Source organism: Calidris pugnax, unplaced genomic scaffold, assembly GCF_001431845.1.
Source record: "Calidris pugnax isolate Ruff unplaced genomic scaffold, ASM143184v1 scaffold25, whole genome shotgun sequence".
In the NCBI taxonomy this organism is placed as follows: domain Eukaryota; kingdom Metazoa; phylum Chordata; class Aves; order Charadriiformes; family Scolopacidae; genus Calidris; species Calidris pugnax.
In genome coordinates this window covers 3,595,070-3,620,336 of record NW_015090805.1, presented here as the reverse complement: position 1 = coordinate 3,620,336, position 25,267 = coordinate 3,595,070, and the positions used below count along the sequence as shown (strand labels likewise).

At 42.8% G+C, this 25,267-nt stretch overlaps 1 protein-coding gene across 1 annotated transcript in view; it reads left to right on the top strand.

The window, feature by feature from the left end:
- UMODL1 (uromodulin like 1) overlaps positions 1-10,429 on the top strand; it is a 55,811-nt gene extending 45,382 nt beyond the window's left edge. Inside the window, exons 17-20 of the mRNA XM_014938021.1 lie at positions 96-255; positions 3,315-3,399; positions 6,739-6,946; positions 8,547-10,429. Coding sequence (XP_014793507.1) covers positions 96-255; positions 3,315-3,399; positions 6,739-6,926 — 433 coding nt within the window. The 3' untranslated portion in view covers positions 6,927-6,946; positions 8,547-10,429. The remainder of the gene's footprint in view (positions 1-95; positions 256-3,314; positions 3,400-6,738; positions 6,947-8,546) is intronic.
- The last annotated feature ends 14,838 nt before the right edge of the window (positions 10,430-25,267 follow it).

The following is a 25,267-nucleotide window of genomic DNA, read 5'->3' as shown; positions in this document are numbered from 1 at the left end:
TAAGGGAGCCTTACAAGCTGAGCTACGTGCTGTAACCACAACATACCTTCTATAGCTCTAGCTGCTATGTATGGGTTTTTTTTCTTCCTTTACAGCTGTCCCATCCCGAATACATTCACCACACTGCTAGAGAATGGGAATTCAAGCAAAGCGCAGTTTAAGATGAAAATTTTTTCCTTTGTCAACAATTCTGTGGTTTACCTACATTGCAAAATACGTATTTGTATGGAGACACCAGGAAGCACCTGCAGGACAGTAAGTGTTTTGCTTCGATATGCTTTTTTTTCCCCAACATGCCATATGCAATCCTGCTGGGGAATTGAACATATTTTAAACCAAACATGGTTTAAAATAGCTCTTGAAGTTTTCCTTCATTCTCTGCTGAGAGCAAAGAGGAGTGGGGGAAGAACTACAGCCATATGGAAGCGTCTACCTTTCTTCCTGTCCCTCATCCTCACAGTTAAAAGCACAGAGCTTGCACAGAAACAGGGAAATCAAAGCTGGGGAACCTGAGACCTAAACCTTTCACCTCTGCATGGGGGCAGCGAGAAGGTGAAGTCACAACCATGAGACAGGCTGTTTGGAAACCTGTCAGTTCAGATGAACATGTCACAGAAAAGTGAGCACCTGTATTGGCAGCGTCAGCAGGAAAGTCTGAGTGAATTGATTTGGGATGTTTTTCTGTCCTTTTTTTTCCCCTTGAGATTTGCTTCTCCAGATGAAAGTTTAGGTGCCAGCAAAGGAAGCTCGATGGCATGAAGTTTCTAGGGCTGTGACTCTATCAGAGTTTATTCGGCTTTAAAAAACCCTAATGCTTTTTAAAGTGATAAACCAAGCAATGTTCTGATAACAACTTCAGTCTCTAACTGTCTCTGTTCCAAAGCATTACTGTGTTTCTTTTTACTTCGAAGTAAGTGATACACACTGCTTCATCTGAGTTGTCACCATAGAAATAAGAAAAAATAGGTTTTGCTGATGGCTTTTTTTTTTCCTCGTTATTAGCAGACACACAGGAATTCTGTCCCTCTGCCAACCTTCCTGGCTCTTTTTCTATCAAGGATGTTTTCATTAGCAGTTTGGTGTTGCTCCATTGTTTAACACTTTCCTCTAGCTCTAAATAACTCAGTTTAAGCCCATTATAAAGCAAATGATCTCTTCCTAAAAGATTAAAAATGGCTAGCAGAAGATCTTTGTTTCCTTTCTCAAGTATAAAGCTTCCTCCAGATTAAAAAAAAAAAGAAAAAGGTAGAGACAGGAAACACAACTGACAGATGGAAAGATGGCTCCAGTTTTCACAGCTGAATATGCGTGTTAAAAATCAGTGCTTCAGCAGCCCCGAGCTTATGCCATCCTTTGGAGGAGGTGATGCCCTCCACAAGTCCACTGTGTGTTCTGCACAGCTAAGGAGGGACATGTTGGTGGGTGCAAGGCAGGGGAATAAGAGGTATGAGCAGGACAGGGACCGCGTGGGCTGGTGTGGCTGCTGCAAGGAATCAGTTGCTTTGCTATGAGCTGCTGGGTTTGCTGTTAGAGCGGGCTTTAGCTCTATGGATTAGAGTGTAGGGACATGGTTACCTAAAGGACTGGCTTTTATCTATGTTACAGGGGTCTGGGAGGGGGTAATTCTGACAGCTCACATTGAGGTTTGATTGAGATTGACATCTGCAGTAAACAAGGCACAGCAGGGTTAATCAGTGAGGCCCCCTTCTTTCATATATTTTATATATATTCATATATATGTATGAGATTTATTGTTCTTTCTCCTATGCAAAATTTACCCCCTATGAAAAGTTAGTGAATTCAGTACCTTAGATTGCGATTAAAATGTTTTGTGGAGAAGACAAGTACTAGGCACATCTACAAAGGATGACAGTGGATTTTACAAAGAAGGGAAGGGGAGCTGCAGGAGGTGCAAAGATCAAGGAAAACTGGAGCAAGAACAGAGTATACTTGGAAATAATATAGGATGTCTGGGAAAGTGCCCAGGGTCTGGGATCTGATTCTCTGATCTGTCTGTTACTCTGGAGAATACTGACTTGCTCCAGGGCAGATTTGCTTCAGCACTTTTCTCACCAAATTGATTCTTATATCTTGTATTATTTTTTCTTCCCCAGCCTTTTTATTCATTGTGTTCTTGGCAGAAGAGAGTAAGGTGCTCTAAAGTTTGGAGCAGAAAAAATAGGCCGGGGAGCAGTGTAGTAAGAAATGAGTAAGAAACATGATTTTGAATGGGAAGAGGAGCAATACGCCACCACCATGCACATGTTTGGTGGAATGTGGCAGCTCCACAGCCACATGGAACCAAAAATTTGACATCAGGGAGCAGCTATGTAACCATATCCTCTAACAGATCCACCTAGCTGGGAGAACTATTCAAGGGTAGGCCACAGTTGCAGCTCCCCATGTATTTTTCTGGGGGCTGACCAGGCAGAAGACACTGTTGCTGACAGTAGCTTGTAGAGGTTTTTCAGCGTAACCAAGCTGTTTACTTGTGTAGACAAGCTGGTAAGACACCCTGGCACTTCCCTGCTTTCTTCTGCTGATTATAGTATTGTGCTGCGGTTTCCTTGTTTTGATGTGCAATTCAAGGAAAGCCCCAGTATCTTTTGAATAACCTCAGCAGGCCGCGGTTCCCATCAGAGACCTGATGAAAGAGGTGGTAGCAAACAAAAAGGTAGCAAACAAACGGAACCATCCTCCCGAGGGAGTGTGCAGAAGATGGGTGTGCTTGTGTATTCTGCAAGTGCTACTCAGGCAAAGCTAAAGCAGCTAATCCCCAGCATTTTGCGGGGCAGGGCTTGGGCTTTCAGACTAGTAGTTCCCAGATTGGTAGTTGACACGTCACTGAAGCGTTGTGCGCTGCTTCAAAATGACACACACAGCTTGGCAGGGGGAAAAAGTGGCCACTGCTTGTGCTGGTGCTGGTTGTAGTATCTGCTGTGCCTGCCACGGGCAGCAGAAACAGCCAAACGAAAATGGTTGCACAACCCCGGCATGTGGAAATAACGAGAAGTTTATTCTCCCATAAGGTTTCTCCAAAACAAACAGAACCTTAATGAAAGGAAAGACATCGTCTGTGTGAAATGCCTTCTCACAGCATTGTTTTCCAGTGTGACTAATTGCAGATTTTATACTGATGTTTCCCTAATGCCATTTCTTTTGCACTTCCTGCTGATTTCAGTTTAACAAACCATAACATTAAGAAGTGAAAACCCTTATGAGTGAGCACTGGGTTTTCACATACTCATCAGAAAGCTTTGTATTTTTAATCACTAAGCCATATGACTTGTTGGAGTTTGAATTGATTGTTGCAGAGATGCCACGCAGTTCGATCCCTGAAGACTGGTGAAACCATCGCTATGCACAGAACCTCCTGGGGACCCCTGTGTAGATCAGCTGGTGAGTTATGAATAGAGGCTTACCAAAAGGGGACACAGAGTAACCACCATTTTGAGATTCTTTTTCACCGACAAAGGAACCTGAAGACCTGTGATACAAGGTTTGCAGGCCCCTCTGCATATTTTTCTGAGAAGCAGGTGTTCTTACTGAAGCCATGCGGCAGTGTGGGAAAGCACGTGGCCTCCTTGGTGAAGTGACCATCAGATTGCCAAGGGAATGTAGAAAGGGAGAGGTGTATAAAGTGCTTCGTGTAGCTATTTGCACAGGGCAGCAAGTACAACAGCCACAAAATCAAAGTTATTACAATTATAAAGTGTGAAAGCAGCTTGGATCTTTTGGATTGCAATCAGTTTTTCAAGTGTTTACACTGTTGTTAGACCGCAATTATATTGAGCTCTGAAGTCCAAAATCAGAGGAGATAAGAGATTGCGTTGTCGTGCGTCCTTAGACTCCCTTCTGTTGATTTTGTTACTGCCATGAGGGAAGGTGGCAGAGCCTCGCTGCTGCTCTGCTCTGTGGTTAATCCAGTGGAGTGGTACAGTCAGGTTACTGGAGAGTGAACACCAACACTGTGTACAAACAAGTTGTAATATGTTATGTATCTGCCTCTTCTGTATTTACCCTGAGTAATGGTTTCAAGGACAACTGTGGCCTCCAACATTTTCAGTCATTTGGCCTCCTCCAGCCTCCTCGTATCTTATTACTGTCAAACGCCTATTGAGAGTGTTTGTACACAGCAACATCGAAGTTTTAACACATGGCTACTATGAATAGACAGAAGTCACCCCCTTTCTTCCTGCTAGTTGCTTGTTTTCCCAGTCACTTAATGCTGTTTTGGCTGTGAGGATAAGTTAACTCTGGACTGTTAAAGGATTCAGGGTATTTTATCTCCTCTGCTGTGATGGTCATGATGTTCTTTCAGAACTTGAAACAGGCTCTGACTTAGCATATTGTATTTTTCTTCTATTTTATGCAAGTATTAGTCTGCTAGAATAGGCCTTCGGTGCTCATTTCTGAATTAGTTCTTTTTTAAAACTTAGCAATTAATACATCTTTCTTCGTACAGCACTTACTTATATCAAGTAGATCTCACTTCCATTTTCACTGGAGATCCTGACACATTTGTAATATTGAAAAATACTCATAACATAAAAGGAACTCTGATGAGGGGAGCTTTATTTGAGTTGTGCTACGTCAATTCCTAGGCAAAGGTGGCACTACAAGATATTGTCTCCTATTTCCCAGTTGGATACTCACATTGTGTTTTAAGTGCGAGGCTAGACCTAGACAGCGACACACATCTCTGTGTGGAAAAAGACAACATGAATTATGTTTATGGGTCCAGAGAAGGGCAACGAAGCTGGTGAGGGGTCTGGAGCACAAGTCTTACGAGGAGAGGCTGAGGGAGCTGGGGTTGTTCAGTCTGGGGAAGAGGAGACTGAGGGGAGACCTTATCGCTCTGTACAAGTACCTGAAAGGAGGGTGTAGAGAGACGGGGGTCGGTCTCTTCTCCCAAGTTACAGATGATAGGACAAGGGGTAACGGCTTCAAGTTGCGCCAGGGGAAGTTCAGGTTGGATATTAGGAAACATTTCTTTACTGAAAGGGTTGTCAGGCATTGGAATGGACTGCCCAGGGAGGTGGTGGAGTCACCATCCCTGGAGGTATTTAAGAAACGTGTAGACATGGCTCTTCAGGGCATGCTCTAGTGCCCAAGATTATTGGTTTGTGGTGGGGTGCTGTGTGGGTGGGTGATGGTTTTGGTTTGGTTGTTGTTGTTGTTGTGTGTTTAGGTGGTGGGTGGGTTTTTTTTTGTTTTGGTTTGGTTTTTTTGTTTTGTTTTTTTTTTGTGGTTGGACTCGATGATCTCTGAGGTCCCTTCCAACCACTACGATTCTGTGATTCTGTGATTCTGTGTCAGGTAAGCTGCTGCAGTGAAACATGAAAAAAGCTTTAACTGCTGTGCCTATACTACTTGGCCACATGCTATAGCAAAAGCCACTGATACATGTCCTCAGGAAGGCCTGTTCTGTCTGTGTCTGGCTACAGGCTGCCATTTCTGCTGTGCATCTCTTGTATTCCTTTGTTTGACACTGAAATTCAGAAATAAGACTAAATCTGTTGTGCAACACTGCTTTGACCTGCCTTGGAATGATGCCCTGGAGGTTATACAGCTTGGACATCACTATTGCATACCTCTGTGGCTGCCAACAATGCCCTTTGGCCAAAGATCCCGTCTCTAATTACAGTCAGGCACGCATTAGTACTTGTCTTCTGTGCACCTCAAGTACTGCACAAGTGTTTGGTTAAATAAGTGCTGTCCTGAAAATGTACGCAAACAAATAAATGTGTTTGTAGGTGCAGCAGGCATTTACAAGAATGAATTGGAAGTGGGCAAGAGTACCTGTACAAACAGGAGTACAAAAGTATTCCCTACAAAAGTACCTGTACAAACAGGAATAGAGGCATAATGTTAAAGGGAGAGGGGATTCTGCTTGCAGATTTGTAAAAAATACATGGAGTTGTCCACATGTGAATGAGGCGAACACATTCTGTCAGTGGTCAGCGGAGCCCAGGGAGATAGCTGGCAACAAGGGAGTTGACTCTTGCCCACACATAGGCATTTATTGCTCATGACCCATGGTACCCCATTCTTTCCTTCACCTCAGTGTCTGCGTGCTATTCCAAAAGACTGCAGGTCTCCTGCAGGTCCCATGCCATGTCTGCCAGACTCTTGGGCTTCTTAGGTGGCACTAGATGCCTATGGTCAGGCTACAGAGTTGAGCCCACAGTGACCATTTCAGTGTGAGTCACTTACCTACTTCCACTGACTGCCCCAGCCAGATGTCTGCTGACTAGAATGGGCACTTAGAGACCCAGTGCACATAAGAATCTTTCCCCAAATACTTTGTGTTTAAAGAAGTGTTACATACAAGAGAAAAGCAAATCAAGAGATTTTTAATAAGCATAGATTAATGGGGGCAGGATTGAGATAGGAGAATGCTTCACCTCTAGGATCATTCTGAAACTAAGGCAACACTTCAAAAAGTCACCAGTGCTGGTCCTTTAATTCTTATTTCAACAGAAAATTGTGGAGTCAAATTCCAAGGACACATCACACTCATGTCTGCAGGGACTCTACACCTGTATGTAAAAAGCCAACTTGGACTGTGGCTCACAGACCTTTCCAGGAGAATCACCCTCCTCAAAAGGCTGATTCCTTTCTGTATCAGTTCTTCAGTGTGCATGCTGGCTAATTTGTAGGCAAAGATGGCTTCTTAACCCAGGAAAAGATTTAGGAATTTCAATGTTATTTTCTTTCACCTCTTGTCTTTTTTAGCATCTGATTTGAAGAGGGAGAAGGAGGCTGGGATGGGAGTTGGATACATCATTCTCATTGTTTTTGCTGTGTTTGGTTTTGTGGTGGGAGTTGTGAGCCTTCTCATTTTCCAGTACCAGCGAAAGATGGGAAGGTACAACTTCAGAATCAAGTCTGACAACTTCAGCTACCAAGTGTTCTATGATTAGTGATTTCCAGGTTACCGGATGTAAGTACTGCATCATGATCAGTTACTTTTTTTAAACTGTTTATCTCTTCCTGAAATGGTTAAATACTTGCAGATGAACATCCTCTGTTTAAAGGTATTTAAACCTGCTGTCCTGTTTGCTGTGGGTGAAGGTCATAGAAGTAAGAACGAAAGCCCTACTATTCTTGCCTGTTTTCAAATGCTGAAGACTACCGAGGAGGAAGGCAGCCTTCTCTTCATCTTCCTTCATGGCTTCAGTCTCAGTCAGAGTAAATGACACACCGTTTTAGAACACCAATAAACATTTCCACAAAAAGCATATCACTTTTGATTTTGGATCACGGATTAATACAATAAAGGAGAGAAACTTTACCACTCTCTTTATAGATCTGCTTCAGAAGCTAACTTGCTTCAGAAGCCATTCTTTTCTGCAAAAACTTCAGCTTAATTTTTTTTTGAGGGGTTGTTTTTCAAGAAAATAGTGGTATGTTAGACATAAAGAGCTTGAAATATTGATAATGCATAAGCAGTGCTTACAAGTGCTTGCAGAGAGTCTGAAAAGCCAGCTCTGAGGAGTGTTAACCGCTGCAACACATTCTGCCTCTGCAACTTGGGAATCTAACACTTTTCCCAAATGCCACAGGATTCAGCACTTTTTCTCTAAAATGAGTGTGTTCCAGCTGCTCCACCGCCATTTGTCCCTTTAAGAGGAGAAGAGATAGGTGAGAAAGCTGGCTTGCTGAAAAAGAACACCTAACATTGCCTCACAACTCAAGGATGTTTACTGCAGATCTGATGAATTCTGCACCTGGGAACGGGCTGATTTGACATTGTTACCAGAGTTAGTCAGTAACTCTTTCCTGATGGAGGCCTCATACATGACAAGGCAGCTGCCATGACCACAGTAAATTTACTAGACTCATCGTGATGGTATTTGCAGATAATGTAGTTTGCTTCACTGAGTACGATAACACTTAACATATATCACAGAGAAAGGTCAGGGGAGGCTGTAAACCTGCTTGTAAATTCTTGAATAGTGACTATTGCCTATAGTTCCCCTAGTCTCACATTGCAGAGACCACTCTCTGTAGTCCTCTGTGGGCAGCTCCTAGGAGATCACTGGAGGCAAGGGTGATGTTCTGATTGCTTCCCAAAGGCTGGCAGGGCTGCCTGATGGGAGCCCAAATGGAAGGGACCTGGGGGTCCTTGGTACAGCTCCAGCAGCTGTACAGTTCCATCATGATACAGGTCCCACTAGGGAGCCACAATCCAGCGTAAAGGGAATATCTAGGTCCATTAAATTAAAACCTCTATATGAAGACCCTGAGTCTCTGCACTGAGAGAAGAATGGCTTATCTTCATTCATCATTCTGCTCTCATGAATGGCCATGGGTGATTGCAACATTTGATAGTAATGGGAATTCTGGAGTTGTGCAATGGGGTTGTAGCATAAAGGATGTTCTCAGGCTCAGAACACTGATACATAATCAGCATGTTAGAGTCCCAGCTAATGGCTCCTTTTAGATGCTGGAGCTCAGCTCTTCTTTCCTATATATTTACTTTCTTTTACAGTTGATTAACTTTCTCAATCGTTATTAGTTTGTGGTTTTTTTTTTTCTAGTTGGATTACATCTCATCACATGGGGAACTGAAGCTTGTCTTCACTCAGCATTTGGCTTTCATTATTCTTCATGATGGTGGTCAGGACTGGTTGCAACACTGACTCTTCCAAATTAATGTCGGGTATGAAAAGTTTCTGTATCACGGTGTCCTAAGAACCATTTGCCACTGCAGCTCCAGATTGAAGTGAATTTTGGCAGCTTTTTCATGAATAAAATAGAAGGGAAAAAAGAAAGACTTCTTCATGGTTCTATATTCAAGTTCCAAGATTTGACTCTCCCACTGTGTCACGTTGCTATGTGCCCGTTTTACATCACCTATGCCATTACTTTTGACAAGCTGCATGTTTCTATAAATATTCCAGGAAGTAAATCAGCAAACCCTTAGAGAGATCTCCTTTTCAGTTTGTAATTCACTATTTACTTAAGGTGAGGTTGAAACTTTGAGTTGCAGCAATGTTGAAGACCTAGTAGTGCAACGCCTTAAGTATACAAAAGCTGGAGAATAAGGATTGGATTTGCCACCAAATAAAGAAAAAGTACCATGAATCTGCAGCTTAACCTACTCAGAGTGTTCTTCAGCATGCGTTTTGAGATTTGATAGTAAATTATTTAATCGATATGGACTTGGTGAAAAAAACAAACAAACAAACAAACAAAAAAAGAAGCTATTTTTGCTACTGGCAGCCCATGTTTTTCAGATAAGTCAATTGGTACCTATGTGTTTTGTTGAATTAGACCACAATGATTGTGCAGTGGAGCCACAGAGTGTGCTGCTCACCTAAGTAAGAGCACTTCAATTTCAACAGAGTAGTTATAAATTTGAGCTGAATTTTGCCTGGCTGCAAGACCCTAGCATTAATGCAGCAGGTTTAGCTTAGATGCTTCATTGGATACAGCAACAGTCTGTTCAGATGGATAAACTGGAACAAAAATCTTTTCCACACAGTAAGCACCTCCTGCAGGACTCTTGAGAGGCATTCTTCACTCTGCTGCCCCAAACCTCTGCTTCAGTGATCGTGTTAGAAGGCAGAGGGTAAAGCAGTTGGTAACTTGTCCCCACCAGCCCTTGGTTCTGATTGCTGCATGCACTCCCCTACACAGTGATAGCGTCTGCTGTGTCTGGGTTACATGTAATTCAGTAATTTATAGTGAACAAGCTAATTCCTCTTTAAGATCAATGGATGTCATTATAAACAACTCTTCAGTGGAAATTGGTCATTAGCTTGAACGCACAAATAGTCTGAGTAGCCATAGTAATTAGGTACTGATGTTTTGGTACAGAACAGCATTGTAAAGCTGCTTTTCTACCCCTCTAGTCCAATTTCTGGTAGGTAATAGGATTACTGGGTGAAGGACTTCTGCGTTTTGCAAAAGGTCATACTGATTGATCTTAGAGGTTATATACAAACCCTTTAAGTACACCAACATATTTCAGAACAATCATTTGCATTCTGCTTTTGGTTCAAGTGAATTTATAAAAAGTAAAAATCTTTGACTTGTCTTTTGCTTGCTGAAATATCAGTTACCAGATTCTGATATAAGAACAGATACATTTGGTAGTAATTCATTAGTGAAACGGTGAGTTACCTTTGCAATCTGATGAACATTAACCGTTACCTTTTTATTATGTAGGATTCTCTTCACTTTTGCTTAGTTTACTCTCAAATATATAATGTGTTTACCTTCTCACACAGTGAAAGGATAAGCTATTTTACTATAACTATTTTTCTAGTTTTTAGTACTTACCATCCTGAACTGCTTGAAAGTCACACAGTAGAGATTTGCCTATTGATTTCAGTGGAGCTAAGCCACTTACAAAGGCTGAGCATCAGTCTTCAGGATGAAATGCAAAGCAGTAGCTTGTATTTGATACCTTGCATGCTCAGAGGAAAATGTTGTTGTGACTGTCTGAGTCTGTTTAGTGGGTTTTTGGTGTCTTAATAAAAGCACTCTTGAAACCTATTGTTGACTTTTGTACTGTTATATTTTCCTTTTATGATTCAGTCACACATATTAAGATGTGCATTGTGTGGATGTGGCAGCCTCTGAAGAACTGTTCAAGTATCAGTGTAATGTTCAAACATCACTCAGAACACAATGCATGACCTTATCCAAACAGCAGTGGACTGCAATTACCAACAACCATGTACATACGCTTGCTAAGGGTCACTTTCTTCAACATTACAGAAGGCAAACGTGTTTTCAGTTGCATGCTTTGCAGAAAAGACAACCAAGAGTATTCGACATTCCCAGTCCAATAATGGTAGTGCAGCAACGTGGTGATCCCGGCTGAAACTAGTGTCACAGCAGCCTCCCAGGGCATTCAATTTGTGCAGTTCTGGCAGCTGCTCCAAGAGCAGCATATTCAGAGCTTATCCTCATGAAGCTTACCCTGGGGGCATTAGTGGACTTGACTGGACCCGAGTGTGAAAAGCAGGGAAGAGCACCAGCACTTGCTCCAAATGCTTCCTTTCTCATCCCTGTGCAGAAGTGTTGCACAGCTGTCACCCCTTTTTTTTATTTGTCCTTTTTTTTCTGTTCTATGTTTCCATGGCTAGCAATTGCTGTTTGCTCAGCACTGCGTCCCTTTTTATCCCCTCTTCATGCTGAGGCATAGAACAAATTGTTTAGTTGAGGTATCATAAAAGCACAGAATGGTTTGTGTTGGAAGGGATCTTTAAAGATCATTTAATCCAACCTCTCTGCCACGGGTAGGGACATCTTTCACTAGATTAGGTTGCTCACAGTCCCATCCAAACTTTATTCAAATTAAGTGGCCTTAACACTTCCAATGACTGGACATCCACAACTTCTCTATTCTGCTATTTCACCATCGCCACCTACTTTATATCCAATCTAAATCAAGCCTCTTTCAATTTAAAACCATTGTGCCTTGTCCTGTCACTGCAGGCCTTAGTAATAAGTCTCCCTCCATCTTTCTTATAAGCCCCTTTATATATTGGAAGGCTACAATAAGGTCTCCCCAGAGCTTTCTTTTCTCCAGGCTGAAAAACCCCATCTCTCAACCTTTCTTCACAGGAAAAATGTTCCAGGTCACCGATCATTTTTGTGGCCTTCTTCTGGACCCACTCCAATAGGTCCATGTCTTTCCTGTGCTGAGGACTCCAGAGCTGGATGCAGTACTCCAGGTGGGGGCTCATGAGAGCACAGTAGAGGGGGAGAATCACTTCCCTTGACCTGCTGGCCACACTCGTTTTACATACCAGGATACAATTGGCTTTCTGGGCTGCAAGCTCACATTGCTGGCTCATATCCAAATTTTCATCCATCAGTATCCCCAAGTCTTCTGCAAGGCTGCTTTCTATTCACTCATACCCACATCTTTATTGATATTGGGGATTGTCCTGACCCACTTGGCCTTGTTGGACTTCATGATGTTCACACGGGCCCACTCCTCAAGCCTATCAAGGTCTCTCAAGATGGCATTTCTTCCCTCGAGTGAATCAGCTGCACCACTCAGCTTGGTGTCATCTACAAACTCCCTGAGGGTGCCCTCAATCCCACTATCTATGTCAATGATGAAGAAATTAAATTGTATTGATCCCAGTACTGACTCTTGAGAGACATGACATCAGTTGTTACTGGCTTCCACTCAGACACTGAGCTATTGAATGTAACTCATTGGATACAACCATCCAGCCAATTTCTTATCTGTCTAACAGTCTATCTATCAAACCCATGTCTCTCCAATTTAGTGGCAAGAATATTGTGGGGGACCGTATCAAAGGCCTTACATAAGTCCAGGTAGATGACATCCTTAGCTCTTCCCTTGTTCACTGATACAGCCACTCCACTGTAGAAGGCCACTAGATTAGTCAGGTGCAATTTGCCTTTAGTGAAGCCACGTTGGTTGTCTCTAATCACCTCTCTGTCTTCCCTACATTTTGACATATCTTCCTGTAGAATCTATTTCATGATCTTACTGGGCATAGAACTGAGGCTGACTGGTCAGTAGTTCCTAGGGTCCTTTTTTCTCACCTTTTTTAAAAATGGGTGTGATGTTTCTCTTTCTCCAGTCACTGAGAACTTTGCCTGACTGCCATGTTTTTTTCAAATATGATGAAGAGTGCCTTGGCAACTACATCAGCCAGTTCCCTCAGGACTCTGGGATGCATCTTGTTGCGTCCTATGGACTTATGTATATTCAGGTTCCTCAGGTGGCCTTTAACCTGATCTTCACTTTCGACGGGAGGGAGTTCATTCTCGCAGCTCCTGCCTAAAGGTTCAGGAGCTTGACAGATGTGGGAAGACAGATTTATATTGAAAATTAAGGCAAAATATCATTGAGTACCTCAACCTCCTTCATGATTGTTGTCACTAGTTCTCCTGCCTTCTGAGCGGGAGCACTTTTTCTTTAATCTTCGTTTTCTGACCAACATGCCTATAGAAGCCCTTATTATTAGTCTTTGGATCCCTTGCCAAATTCAGCTCCAACTGTGCCTTAGCTTTCCTTATCCCATCTCTACACATCCAGGCAGCAACCCTTATTCTTTGTAGGATACACATCCCTCGTTCCACTGCCTGTGCATTTCCTTCTTACACTTTAGTTTGATCAGGAATGCTGGCTTTACTCAGCTGGTCTCCTGCCTTCCTTCCCTGATTTCTTATACATGAAGATAGAGAGCTCTTGTGCTATAAGAAATTTCCCCTAACGAGCTGCCAATGCTGTTCTGTTCCTTTATCGATGAGGGTAGTTTCCCATGGAGTCCTGTCCACTAATTCCTTAAACAACTGAAAGTTTGAGCTCCTGAAGTTTGGTATCCTGAACTCTACTCTTCACCTGGACCACATGCCTCAAGATTTTGAATTCCACCAGGGCATGATCACTGCAACCCAGTCTGCTGCCAATCTTGACATCTCTGTTTAGTCTGTCCATGTTGGTAAGCAACAGGTCTAGTAGTGCTTCTCCTCTGGTTGGGCTGTCTACCACCTGAACTAATTATCCTTGGTACACTCCAAGAGTGTCCTGGATTGCTTACAGCTTGCTGTGCTGCTTCTCCAGCAGATATCAGGGTGACTGAAGTCTCCAAGCAGGATCAGAGCCTGCAAGTGTGAAGTAAGAACATCCTGTCAATAGACTCCTCTTGGTCAGATGGCCTGTAGTAAACACCAGCCACAATGTTTCCTTTGTTGGCTTGGGTGCTAATTTTTACCAATGAGCTCTCGACCTGTTCAACACTGTTTTTCAAAGGCAACTCTCTGCAGTCAATGAATTTTTTTAAGAGAGGGCAACCCCCTCAACTCTCCTTCCTTGCCAGCCCCTTCTGACCATTTTTAAGCTATTGATTGCAGTGCTCCAGTCTTGCAATTCATTCCACCATGTTTCAGTGGTGATGATTAGATCATAGTTTGTTATCTGTGCAGTGGCTTCCAACTCCTCCTGTTTGTTATGCATGCTGTGTGCGTTGGTATAGGGGCACAAAAGTTGGGCTATTGATCAGGTCACCTTTTTAGAAGAACACACCCTAATTCCTTTTCAGCATTTCACAGGTGTTTCCTGTGAAAGAGGAAACGTATGAGTTGCTGAGGATGCCTCTCTCCCTGCTGTTTCACATGGAGTCCTGTCCACTGCTTCTCAGAGAAGGTTTGGTGGCTTTGGAGGGCTCATTTTAGACTGCTGTAGTCAGTTCCCCACAACAATGATCGAGCAATATTTCACCAAAAAAATGGTTCTGAGACCAAGCAGAAATCAGGAGGAGCAGCACTGACCATCTACCCTTTCCAGTCTGGTGCTGCCCACCTTTCTGCTAATGAAGCATTGGCTCTAGATAATTATTTGAGACAATGGCTGAAAAATGGGTAGAAATAAAATACTAGGATTTAGTTTTGACCTCTTACATCGTTTCCTAAGAGGCACTTTAAACCAGCGATATGCGTGCCTAATGTCCCTATTGTTCACTGAGAACACAACACTGCTGACACCTGATGCAAAACATTCATCGTTATTCCTTTCTCTCATATTATAAGGCTGCCAAACTCTGGTCCCAGCAGGGTTGGGAAAAAGCTGAGATAATTGGAAAATTTCCTTTTTCATTAAAATGTAAAGGAGCTGACTTTTTAATGCCTGTTTGGAAAGTTTTCTTGTAGGTTGCGGAAGGAAACAAGTTAAAGGAACTGAAAATTTTTGACTGCAATTAATTTAAAAACACGATGTTGGCTACAATCTAGTAGAAAGCCTAGAGCACAGAGCCGCCTAACGGCTTCTGCGATTTGCTCCATAACATCTACTCTGCCTGGGGTTCTGTCCTGCAAGGCTTGTGGCAAACCTATAACTGAGTAGTATCCTGTCTGTAGAGATACAACCTTTCTTCAAGACCTTTTTTTCTTCTTTTTTTTCTTTTTTTCTTTTTTTTTCTTCTTCTTTTTTTTTCTTTCCCCCCCCCCATATTTCTCTTCTCTCCTTGCACTTTCCTAATCCCAGCAGGCCCACTGGGGACAGTACTTCAGGCCACAGTTTTCAGGGAATCTCTGCCTGTTTATTCAACTCACATCCCTCTGGCTATGTGGACAGCTACCAACTGGTGTTAAAGACACTCTTGGGTACTTAGTCTGGATGTGATGCTGTCTGCCAGGGCGTAACACAGGAGAATTGTCAAAGCAACACCTTTCCGCATACAGCAAATTCCCCTGAAAGTGCTCTCTGCCTCTCCTGCCCTTCTTTCCCAAAACAGAGATTTTTCCTCTGACATCCAGAGAAAGAAGAGTTTCAGAGGCTTAACACAGATACAGAGACTTGTACACTAAAAACAATCATAACACCAGTATAATAGAGGAATCGAGAAAAGCCAGAACATTTGATGATGGCAAGGAAAGGAGCAGTAAAGGACCAAAACAATGAGGTTCAAATGCTGAGGTGTCAGTAATAAATCACTGGTGTAGTGCTTGCAGTGGATCCCAAAATGTCTGCTCACATTATTCTCTTTACATCAGCTGATGCCCAGCCTTGCCTATCATGAAGGCTATAAAAGTATTGGGATGGTTAGGGTAAATGCACGTTGCTGGCTAGAAACTGGACTTGTTGACATTATGACCGTAAGGACTGAAAAAATACAGCAGTTTTATGAGCCTACCTTTGTGTGTGTTTGGGTATGTGTTAAACAAAATTCAGCATGTTTAGGAACACTGCAATTATACAGCGCAAAGACCTTGATTTGATCCCACTTTTCTCCCTTTTTCTCTGTTTGTCCTTTCATAGAAAGTTCTTTGTAGAAGTTTTTTTTCCTACACAAGTTTTTCACATATAAAAATATTTGACAGCTTCTGGAAAATTGCAAGTATTTGTAGGACAGATGAAGTTATAAATCTTTATTTAAAGAGTAATTTTCCCCTTTTCCCCCTTTACTATGCAAGTAGTCCATTTAGAAAGAAAAGTTGCATTTTTCTTCCACGATCTTTCTGTTTAGTCCTGTAAAGAATACAGTCTCTTGACAGTTGCTTTTCTTTGTCTATTTAGTGTCTGCTTTTGACACAGATAACTCTGAGAAGGATCAGAACCTTACAATGAGAAGAGAAAATATACCCCATTTAGTTTATTGATGGTGCAGTGAATACTTGGCAACTTGCTACATGGGACATTTTCCTCAACTGGATGGAGCCTTTGGAAAAATCCAAGGGAAAAAAAGGAAAGCTTGATAAAAGCATTGAGAAATGTAGGGGAACTCCAAGTGTGGTGGCATTATGGAGCTACTTTCACTGATATTTGGAAGTGGATCAGGCATGGTGCAGTAATTTATGAGATAGCAGTATTCTCTCAGGCTGAGGCAAATCCATCCCATAGTCCGCAGAAACCTCACTCACTCTAGGATTGTGAAGGTAACACTGAATTACAAGAAGAGACTGCCTTTCTGACAGAAATAGTGGGGTAAAAGTTTCATTTAGGTAAAATCTTTCCAGCAAATAATGTCACTATTTCCTTGGGAATGTGCTGGCAGCTATTAACACTATTGAGAGTGTGGGTTCTTAATGCCTTATGTTCAGTAACACTTAAACTTTTCAAATCCACTCAGGATATGTCTGGCTTTGCCTTTTGTACTGCCTAGAGCTTTGATACGAAATGCCAGCCAGAAATAATGCTCCCATTTATTAGCTGCCTTTGGCATCGTGCAATTTGAAAGGATGAGGGAAGTGCTTTACATCAATATTTTGAACAAGTATGGCTATTGCTAGTACATGGAATAGAAGGCTCTTGTGTTTGTTCTAGTGCCAACCTTGAGAGAATAATTACTGTGTTACATTTGAATGGATTTCTTAAGCTTAGTCTAGTATATTTAATTGTGCACTGTATCCTACCTGCTCAGTAAGAACATAATGTTGTCCTTGAGTTAGTCAGCAAAGAATGAGGAAATATGGCTGAATTGGAATTTGAAATGGGATGTTTCTTGAACCCAACTTTAATTTTACAGAACAGCTTTTGCAGAGCACAGGACCAAACCAAACTCCATAGCTCTTCTCTGTGGCAGTAAGGCAAAAAACAGAAGTAACAGTTGAACAAGATGCTATTGGCTTCTGGATGTGTTTTGTCTATCACAGAATCACAGAATCTTCATGGTTGGAAGGGACCTTTGAAATCATCAAGTCCAACCTTAAAGAAAAACCAACCAAAAACCAAAAAACAATACAAGCACAAACACAAACAAAACCAAAACCAAAACCCTACAAACAGACACAAACTAACAATCTTGGGCACTAGAGCATGCCCTGAAGAGCCATGTCTACACGTTTCGTAAATACCTCCAGGAATGGTGACTCCACCACCTCCCTGGGCAGGCTGTTCCAGTGCCTGACCACTCTCTCAGTAAAGTAATTCTGTGCCCCAGAAAGATTTTCAGCTGATATGTATTCTGAGGCTACATTATGCAGGACATTTTAAAGTCAGCTGACTTATTCTCAGGAGATACTAGATACTGCTGCCACTTTAATGAGTTTCTCAGCATTTGTTTGACTACCTGTTCTCCTCCCTTTCATTTGTTTGGCTACAGCTGTGACATCTTATTCTTAAACAAAAGGAAGGCATCTCTGTTGTCTTACAGGTTTATGGAAACCACCACCTTGTAAAGTTTGGTGAAATGACATCTAGCTCTCACCTGACTTCTGTGAAAGCCAAAGTCTGTATGCCAGGATGTCCTGGCTGTGCTCCTTGTCTTATAATCTGAATGTCCTATAGCCTGGACTTCTCTTATGAGACAGTACTACCAATGATAGCATACTATCCACTTTCTGGTACTCCCTAATGCAGACCTTTGGTGGCTGCATTGTCTCCCTGGAACTTCCAGGTTTGTTATTTCTAGTGCTTCCCCCAACATTTGTTTCTTAAACTGATATTGATATTTTCATGGAGTGAAGCCACACACATCAGAGAAAGGAACACCTGAGAAGACCTATGCTATTGACTTACTGTCTTCCTTTGGTGTAACTACAAATGGTAGTGTCTTTCCACTGATATGAGCAACTGGTATTTGTAGCATGTCTTGATGTAGCGCATCATTGTTTTTACTGTTTTTGATTCCCCAGAAAAGCACCAGTGCCATTTGTATTCATGCAACTGCTGTGACTACCTCAGCCATTTGTCACTGAGAGTAAAATGAAATGTACATTACCCCACAGAGGCCTCATTCAGGCCTATGCTCAGTTATTTCATGGGGGCAAATGAAATTTGAAATTAAGGGTAAGAAATACAGTTGAACTTATTTCAACTGGTGCCTGGGGTCTTTGAAAGTGAGATGCTGAGTAAAAACACAACCACTGCAATCTCCCTGTGTGCAAGTTCTTGATATTTGAGGTAAGTCTGCATGTCAGCTTCTTACTGGAGTTCCTGCTGCATTTGGCATGTGATGGATGAAGCAGGAGATCTGATAAAGGATGGAACAAGCCCTTACATTTTTCTGTGATTGTATGGCTTATTTTTCCTTTGTTAAGGAACGTGTGTCAGCAACTGTCAGCTGAGCAAAATCTATCTGTGCTTTAAGCACACTTTCTAGAAGGTCGTTTTCTCCCCTAGTCCCCATAAAGATACAAACAGAACTGCCTTTTCTTTTAGAGAGTTTCCTCAGGGAGGAAGATGGACCCTACTAACCTACTTCTGACAGTTACTTAGCCAAGTTCCACACATTTAGTGACACAGGTTTAGTTACTTGCCATGTACATAGCTATACACAAAAACTAAGATTATAACTGCTGTAGTTAAAATATGCTTTGTAGTGCCCTTGAAAACCAACCTTATATTAATAATATATCTCAGCAAAATTTCATGGGAAGTTTTATTGTGTTTTCCTGCAAATGCAGCATTGACTAATGCAATCAGGGTATTACTAACTGTGTGAGTTAATATTTTGTACCTGTTTCGCCCTTCTCTGTGCACTCTCCCGGGGACACACGGTGAATGCCTTTGGCCTCTGCTTTACTAGGAGACAATTTCATGGAGTCAGAAGCAGCTCCTCACAGCTCTACAGTTACATGCACCTGTTTTGAGCACAAGATACACAGAGGGATTTGAACAGGCATAAACCGGGAGTCTAGCAGCTGATACAACATCTTGCTCTGAAAACAAAGGGAGAAACCCCCAATCTGCTTTACAGAGCAGCACCTTGCCTGACAAGCTGAGTGTGGTGCCAATCAGCAGGCACATAGCAGAAGGACAAGGAGACTGGCTGACAGGAGCTTGCCTGATGTGGGGTCATACCCTGGCTCCTCCTCGCTGCCATGTCTGAATGAAAGCTGGGGGCTGGCACTGGTAGATGACTCACACCACACTGGTGTCCTTGCCAGTGGCCTGACCCCAACCTGTTGCCCATCCCAAAGGCCAATCTCGGCCATGGCACAGCTGTCCTCCTGCCTACTCAGCCCACACTTACCTTCCAGCCCTGCCCTGGGTGCTGGTGGTTGATGATGGCCTTGGGGTCCAGACCTGGGCCTGGAGTGGCCCATTCTCCTCAGGGTGCGGGAGGCACCTCACTCTGACCAAGGGGCCCTCATGATGGCAGCAGGGGTCACCATCCCTGCTGAGCTCTGCCCTTGGGCTGTTCCTGCAGCAACCAGCCATAGGGCCCACTGCAGGGGCTGGGACCATGCTCCTCCCCAGCTCTGGACTCGGGGGCTGCTCCAGCCTCCTGGAGATCCCACAGTTGAGGGTTCAGACCCTGACCCCTGCCCACACTCAGCTGGCAGTGAGAGGCTCCTCGGGCTGAAGGGACAAGGCAACCCCTCCTCTGCTTTCTCACATGGATGTTGTTTTTCCTCCCGTCAGCAGTGTTGAGTTGCTTGGTTTTTTGTCTGAGTCCTGCCATCGCTTTGCCATGTGCTGGTGCCAGTGGTGGGGGAGCACCCATGGCAGGCAGAGAAGGTGGGTGAGGTGCTGGGGAGGCCGAGGCTTGGCCAGGTGGCTCTGCCATACTGCTTGGAGGATGTCTGCTCACTGCTTCCTAGGGTGGGGAGGTGGATGGGACCTGCCTGTGGTGGCCAGGATTATGATATGTGAGGGGCTGCTGGCCTGGGGCAGGACAGGCATGAAACAGTCTTTTGTGTCTCCCCTCTGAGGACCTGAGAGACGTTTTTGAGGACTTCCCCCCTTGCAGGAGGCAGGACCAATGGAGGAGAAGTGTAGGGAGGGTTCTGTGTCAGGAATTGCTGGCCTCACTGAGAAGCAGAGCTGGGGAGAGACCCGAGACCTCAGGCAGGGCATAGGCAGAGCTGTGGAGGTCTGTGAAGTTCCTGCTGGACTCTGGGGTTTCTCTTTTCAGCCTCCTGTTCCACCCTGTCAGGGCTGTGTCCACGGAAACATGATGTTTTCAGTATGGGATTCTGTGTGGGAATTTGTATTTTACATCTCCTTACTTTGATATCAACTTCTTCATTCCAGGGACAGATTTCACCAGTGTTTGGCACTGTCACAGGTCCTAAAATATATATATGCATCACTGGCAAGACAAATTGCACCATACCACCTCTGGCAGTCTTAAACACCTCTGCAGTCCCTTCAGAGGAAAACACAAGAAGTTGATATGCTGAGCATGGCCTAGAGCCTGCAGCCAAGTAATATGAAAAAACTGGTATGAGCTCCTGCCCTTCTCTGCAGCTTGGTTATCTGTGTTAGCACAGAGAGGATCCTCTGTCCACTCACCATGCAGACCCTGGAGTCTCTAATTGAGGCTGGGCACCTCTGGTCTGATTGTGCTGTTTTTCATAGAAAGTGGCCAGACAAGGAGGAGGAGATAGTGATGATGGTTCTAATCACTGTGACAAATCCCACTTGTAGGATACCCTAATAAGCATGTTTAAAAAAATTTATCAAGGGGACATCTCTGAGGCTGCATTGATCCAAAGTTGTAGTTAAAGATTGGTGAGGCTATTAAAGTAGCAACCTTGCATTAGTCTTCAGCTGAGAAACTCTGGCACGGAAAGCATTTACATTTCCTCTTCATATCACCTGGAGCATAAACAAGCCCTAAAGCTTATCTTTTATGTTTAATTCTTGCCCTACTGTGTAACACTGCAAAGTTGGTTGCCTCTTTTTCTTTTCCAGATTTCATAATTACAAAACCAGTGGGAGACAACTGTACTACACATGCTAAGGTAAGCCTGTGATGAGTTATTCCTGGAGAAAGCGCTGTTGTCAATTACTTCCTTGCTGTGTGGTTTTTCACTGACGTATTTTCCTTCCCAGCAGAAGGTGGAAGCTGTTCAGTATCTGAAATGAAAGTGTTGTCTCATTCTTACTACTGTATTTCATTCTGTAGTGAGAACATTCTAGTGATTTCTGTATTATTCCTGTTTATGTGCTAAGCAGAAGAAGACATATAACTAACTGTTCAAAGTAGTTTGAAATCATGCCCCAAATGTATCAATCAATGCATTTTTACATGTTATGTCCTGAATTTAGGATATGGCTGGTGGATAAATGAATTAATATAAATATTGTAACATTTAATACTAAGCAAAGCAGACCTTTGTTGGAGAAGCTGATCTTCCCATTTCTAACCAAGTCACTGTTTGTATTGCCCTTAACAGCCACCGAGGCTGAGTATGGAACAATTCTTGTACTTGAGTGAAAGCTGCACACCTACTAAAAGCTCTATCTACTATGTATTTATCTAATTAGTATACTATGTATACTAATTAGAAAGGGACAATCTGCTCTGTCTTTGTATGGTCTGGAAAAATGGGGTGCACTCTGAATGAGATGTTTGCTAATTAATCTTAAAAGACATGGAAGAAGACTCTAAAGCTCACTTGGTAATTGCTGACAGGGAAACTGTGAGTATTCTCACAAGCTGTCCACTACCTTGGATCCCAGGGAGTGCTTAGCTCCTGCATACATATTCCTGTATTGCAGAGTAGGTGCTAGATATAGGTACTAAGAATACCACAGGTTACAACATTCTTTACAAGTAAACAAAAAAATTATTTACTATTGTGAACGTGTTTAATATTTCCAATACAAACAATTTAAGGCATTATATTTTCTGGCAGACTTTAAAGCTTAATGACTTGTCATGTCTTGACAGAGTGAATTTATTACTGCATAATATATGTCATATTCTTTTGTACCACAGATATATGTACATTCTCAATGTGTAGTTTTAGTTGTCTAAGGGATTTGGGGAGCCATGCACAAGAAACTCATTATTGATAATCCATGTGTGATACGTAGGTAACGCACAGAACATGCAAAGAGCTTTTTCCCTAGCTGCTTCATCTGCAACTACCTTTTAGATCCGTGTTGGTGGTTCTGACATCAGGAAAGAATTTTCTCACTCATTCCTCCACACCTTTCTCGATCTGTCCCTTTAAAATAGCAACAGATACCACAATTTATTGTTGCTGTTTGCTGCATACTTTCATCTGATAAATACGCAATGCTATTATGGCTTTGTCTTTTTTTGTCCTGCGGTAAATGACACATGCTAAACAATGCCATACAGATCAAATGCCACATCACTTCTACAGAACCGGATACTGAGTCATTTCTACGCTTCTTCAAATGGAAATAGCTTCCTTAACATAGATCCTGTTCTATAGCTTTAATTCACCCAAATAACTCTTCTCTTACTGCAGACAGTGGCACAATTTGAGAATTTATGGTCCTATGGGTTGAAGTCAAAGAGGAAATGCAGCCCTCTGTAGTACACAGTATGACTCCTGGTAGAAGCGGAGGCCCAAATTTTGGAGGGCGGGCATAGTGTGAGCCTTCCTTCATGTAGCTTTGCCTCGGGCTCTTTTCTGCTCCTCTGCTCATGACCTCTCTGGAAAGCATCCCATGGCCTAAAAGAGGGTTTCAGGCCTGATGCATATATGCAATATTTTAGCTCTTCTAATGACTGCATCCACCTATGTGGATGGGCACGTATTTTGTATGATCCTATGTTTATATGCAATATAATATTTATTCATCACTGACCTTTCGAGATGACAAAACGATGCATTTTGTAGTTCCATTTCTCTGTTGATAACCATCTGGCAAAGCTGTAAACTGACTACTCACCTTGTTACAGGGAATTTCACCAGGTTAGGAAAACAAGCCAAGGAGGGGTATGAAGGAGCCAACATCAAGATCAGGTGTGTTATTAGTTCTGTCCTGCACCTGTTCATTTTTTAATAGCTCTGACCAGCTATAAGATGAGCAGGATCTTTCTTAATTAAAACTGGAATGCACTTAGAATTCTACCTTTTTGAGGTATCTTGCTGTGTGATTGTATCACTGTTTAAAACTGTTTTTTCATTCCTAATTCAAAGCTCTCCCCTTTCCTCTCTTCCCCCCTTTCTCTTGGAGTGGATAGACTCCTCTCCCTCTTCACCCAACAGCAGTTTGTTTGAAAATACTTTGAAAATCTAGAATACTGAGCTTCTGGCAAGGCTGGAGTGTAGCAGATAAATTCACTACACCAACCAAATGAACCCACCTGTGGAGGCAAGAGACAGCAGTTTGGGTGGTAAATATCACCAGAACCTTCCATGATTTCATTCTCTCACCTGCAGAGAGAAGGTTGGAGAAGCAAAGACTTTACTTATTTGGAGAAAGGGGGAAGAGCTGTAGGAAGTTAAGAGAATTTGGGGGTTCAACTCAAATGAGTCAGATCTTTGGTTTCATGGTGTAAGGGTGGGTCCTTTCTGGGATTCTACAAGAGGATATCTTTGAATGAATAACTGAGCAGAGAGAAGACTGGCCTAACAAAGAAAACCTGATTTTCCAGTCAGAAAACAACCCCCTGCCTCCCCCTGCCCCCTTCTATTTCTGGGTTGGCAGCAATACTAATAACAATTAATTCTAAGTGACATGAGTCAAATATAGTTTAGGCAAGTGTTGCTCCCCTGTGCTAGTACACAGGAAACAAGCAAAACCAGAAGCCCATCTAGAGATGCAGACAGCTAATCGTCCTGTAAAGAGTAAATTTATATGCAAACAGGAACATAAATTGGCATGGACTAGGCAGTGCCAGTGTGGATTAAGCTATCTGTTCTAACACACCAAATCAAATAGACAGTTTCTGAACAAAAAAGAAGAAATGTAAGTACATACTTATAAGTTCAATTCCTGCATGCACTGACTGAGCCAGAAAAATTAACATTTTTTTTTGCTGGGTCATACCTAATTTTTGTGCTGTTGATATCTCTTTTCATGCACTTTGTGTGAGTAGGCATGACTTTCAGTCGGATGTTGGTCACAGGTAAACATTGGGGAATAGGGAGGAAGGAAGGGGGAGTGGATTTCACAAAAATGTCCAGTTGGAGAGCAATGATGTCTGAGAAACAGCAAAGGTCACCTAGTTTTTTCTGAATAGCAATCACTCTTTTCTCCAGAACTTTTTATGGTCTTAGTGAAGACAATAATTAAGGCTCCCTGCCTTCCCTAAACACAAAAATGCCCCTTTTCTGTATACTAGTATTGTCATCTTTCTTTGTGTTGGAGTAGTGAAAGGAGAAGCCCCCTGTCCAGGGTGCACTCAGACTGGAATTAGTGAGCTGAGTGAGAAAGGGCAGAAGCTTTTCTAGCTTAAGGCACCTCCATATTTGTCTAACCACACTTGTGTTGTAGGCTAACCAAGTACACCTCTCCTGGTTAAAAAAGGGACACCTTAGGATGGCATGATTTGCCAGTGCAAGAACAAAACACAGACCAGGCCAATGTCTTCCTGCAGGACAGGACGACACAGTTTCCATCTTCCTTTCCTTGCCTGAAACACCCAAACCAAAGCACTGTCTACAGAGCTGTGGGGAAAGCACCGTGAACATATTATACTCAGAACTAACTTATTGGCAGACTGTTGAGAGGACTCTTTTTTGAGCCTCTTGATCAGGGACACTTTCACACCCCAAAATATCATGCACACAGTCTTTGAGCTGTCTTGCTAACCCTTTGCTGGACTAGCTTCTGTCTCGTAATATCTCTTTTGCACTGGGCAGTTCCAAAACTGAACAAAAGACTCCTATTGTAGCCTCACAACTTCCAATTATAAGGAAACAGTTTTTTATCTCAACCCACCTAGTCCCTATATCCCCCAGATACAAGGTTGCTGTGGGAGAAATTGTCAAAAGCCTTGCTAAGGCCCAGGTTAGTGATATCTGCTCTTCCCTCCCTGTCCACAGACCCAGATGTTTCATCATAGAAGGCATTCAGGCTGGTCAGGCACAGTTTGTGATCAGTAAATCCACTGCTTTCAGGTACTGGTGCTTATTTGGACAGCCCCTACAGTGAAAATCAGTCAGA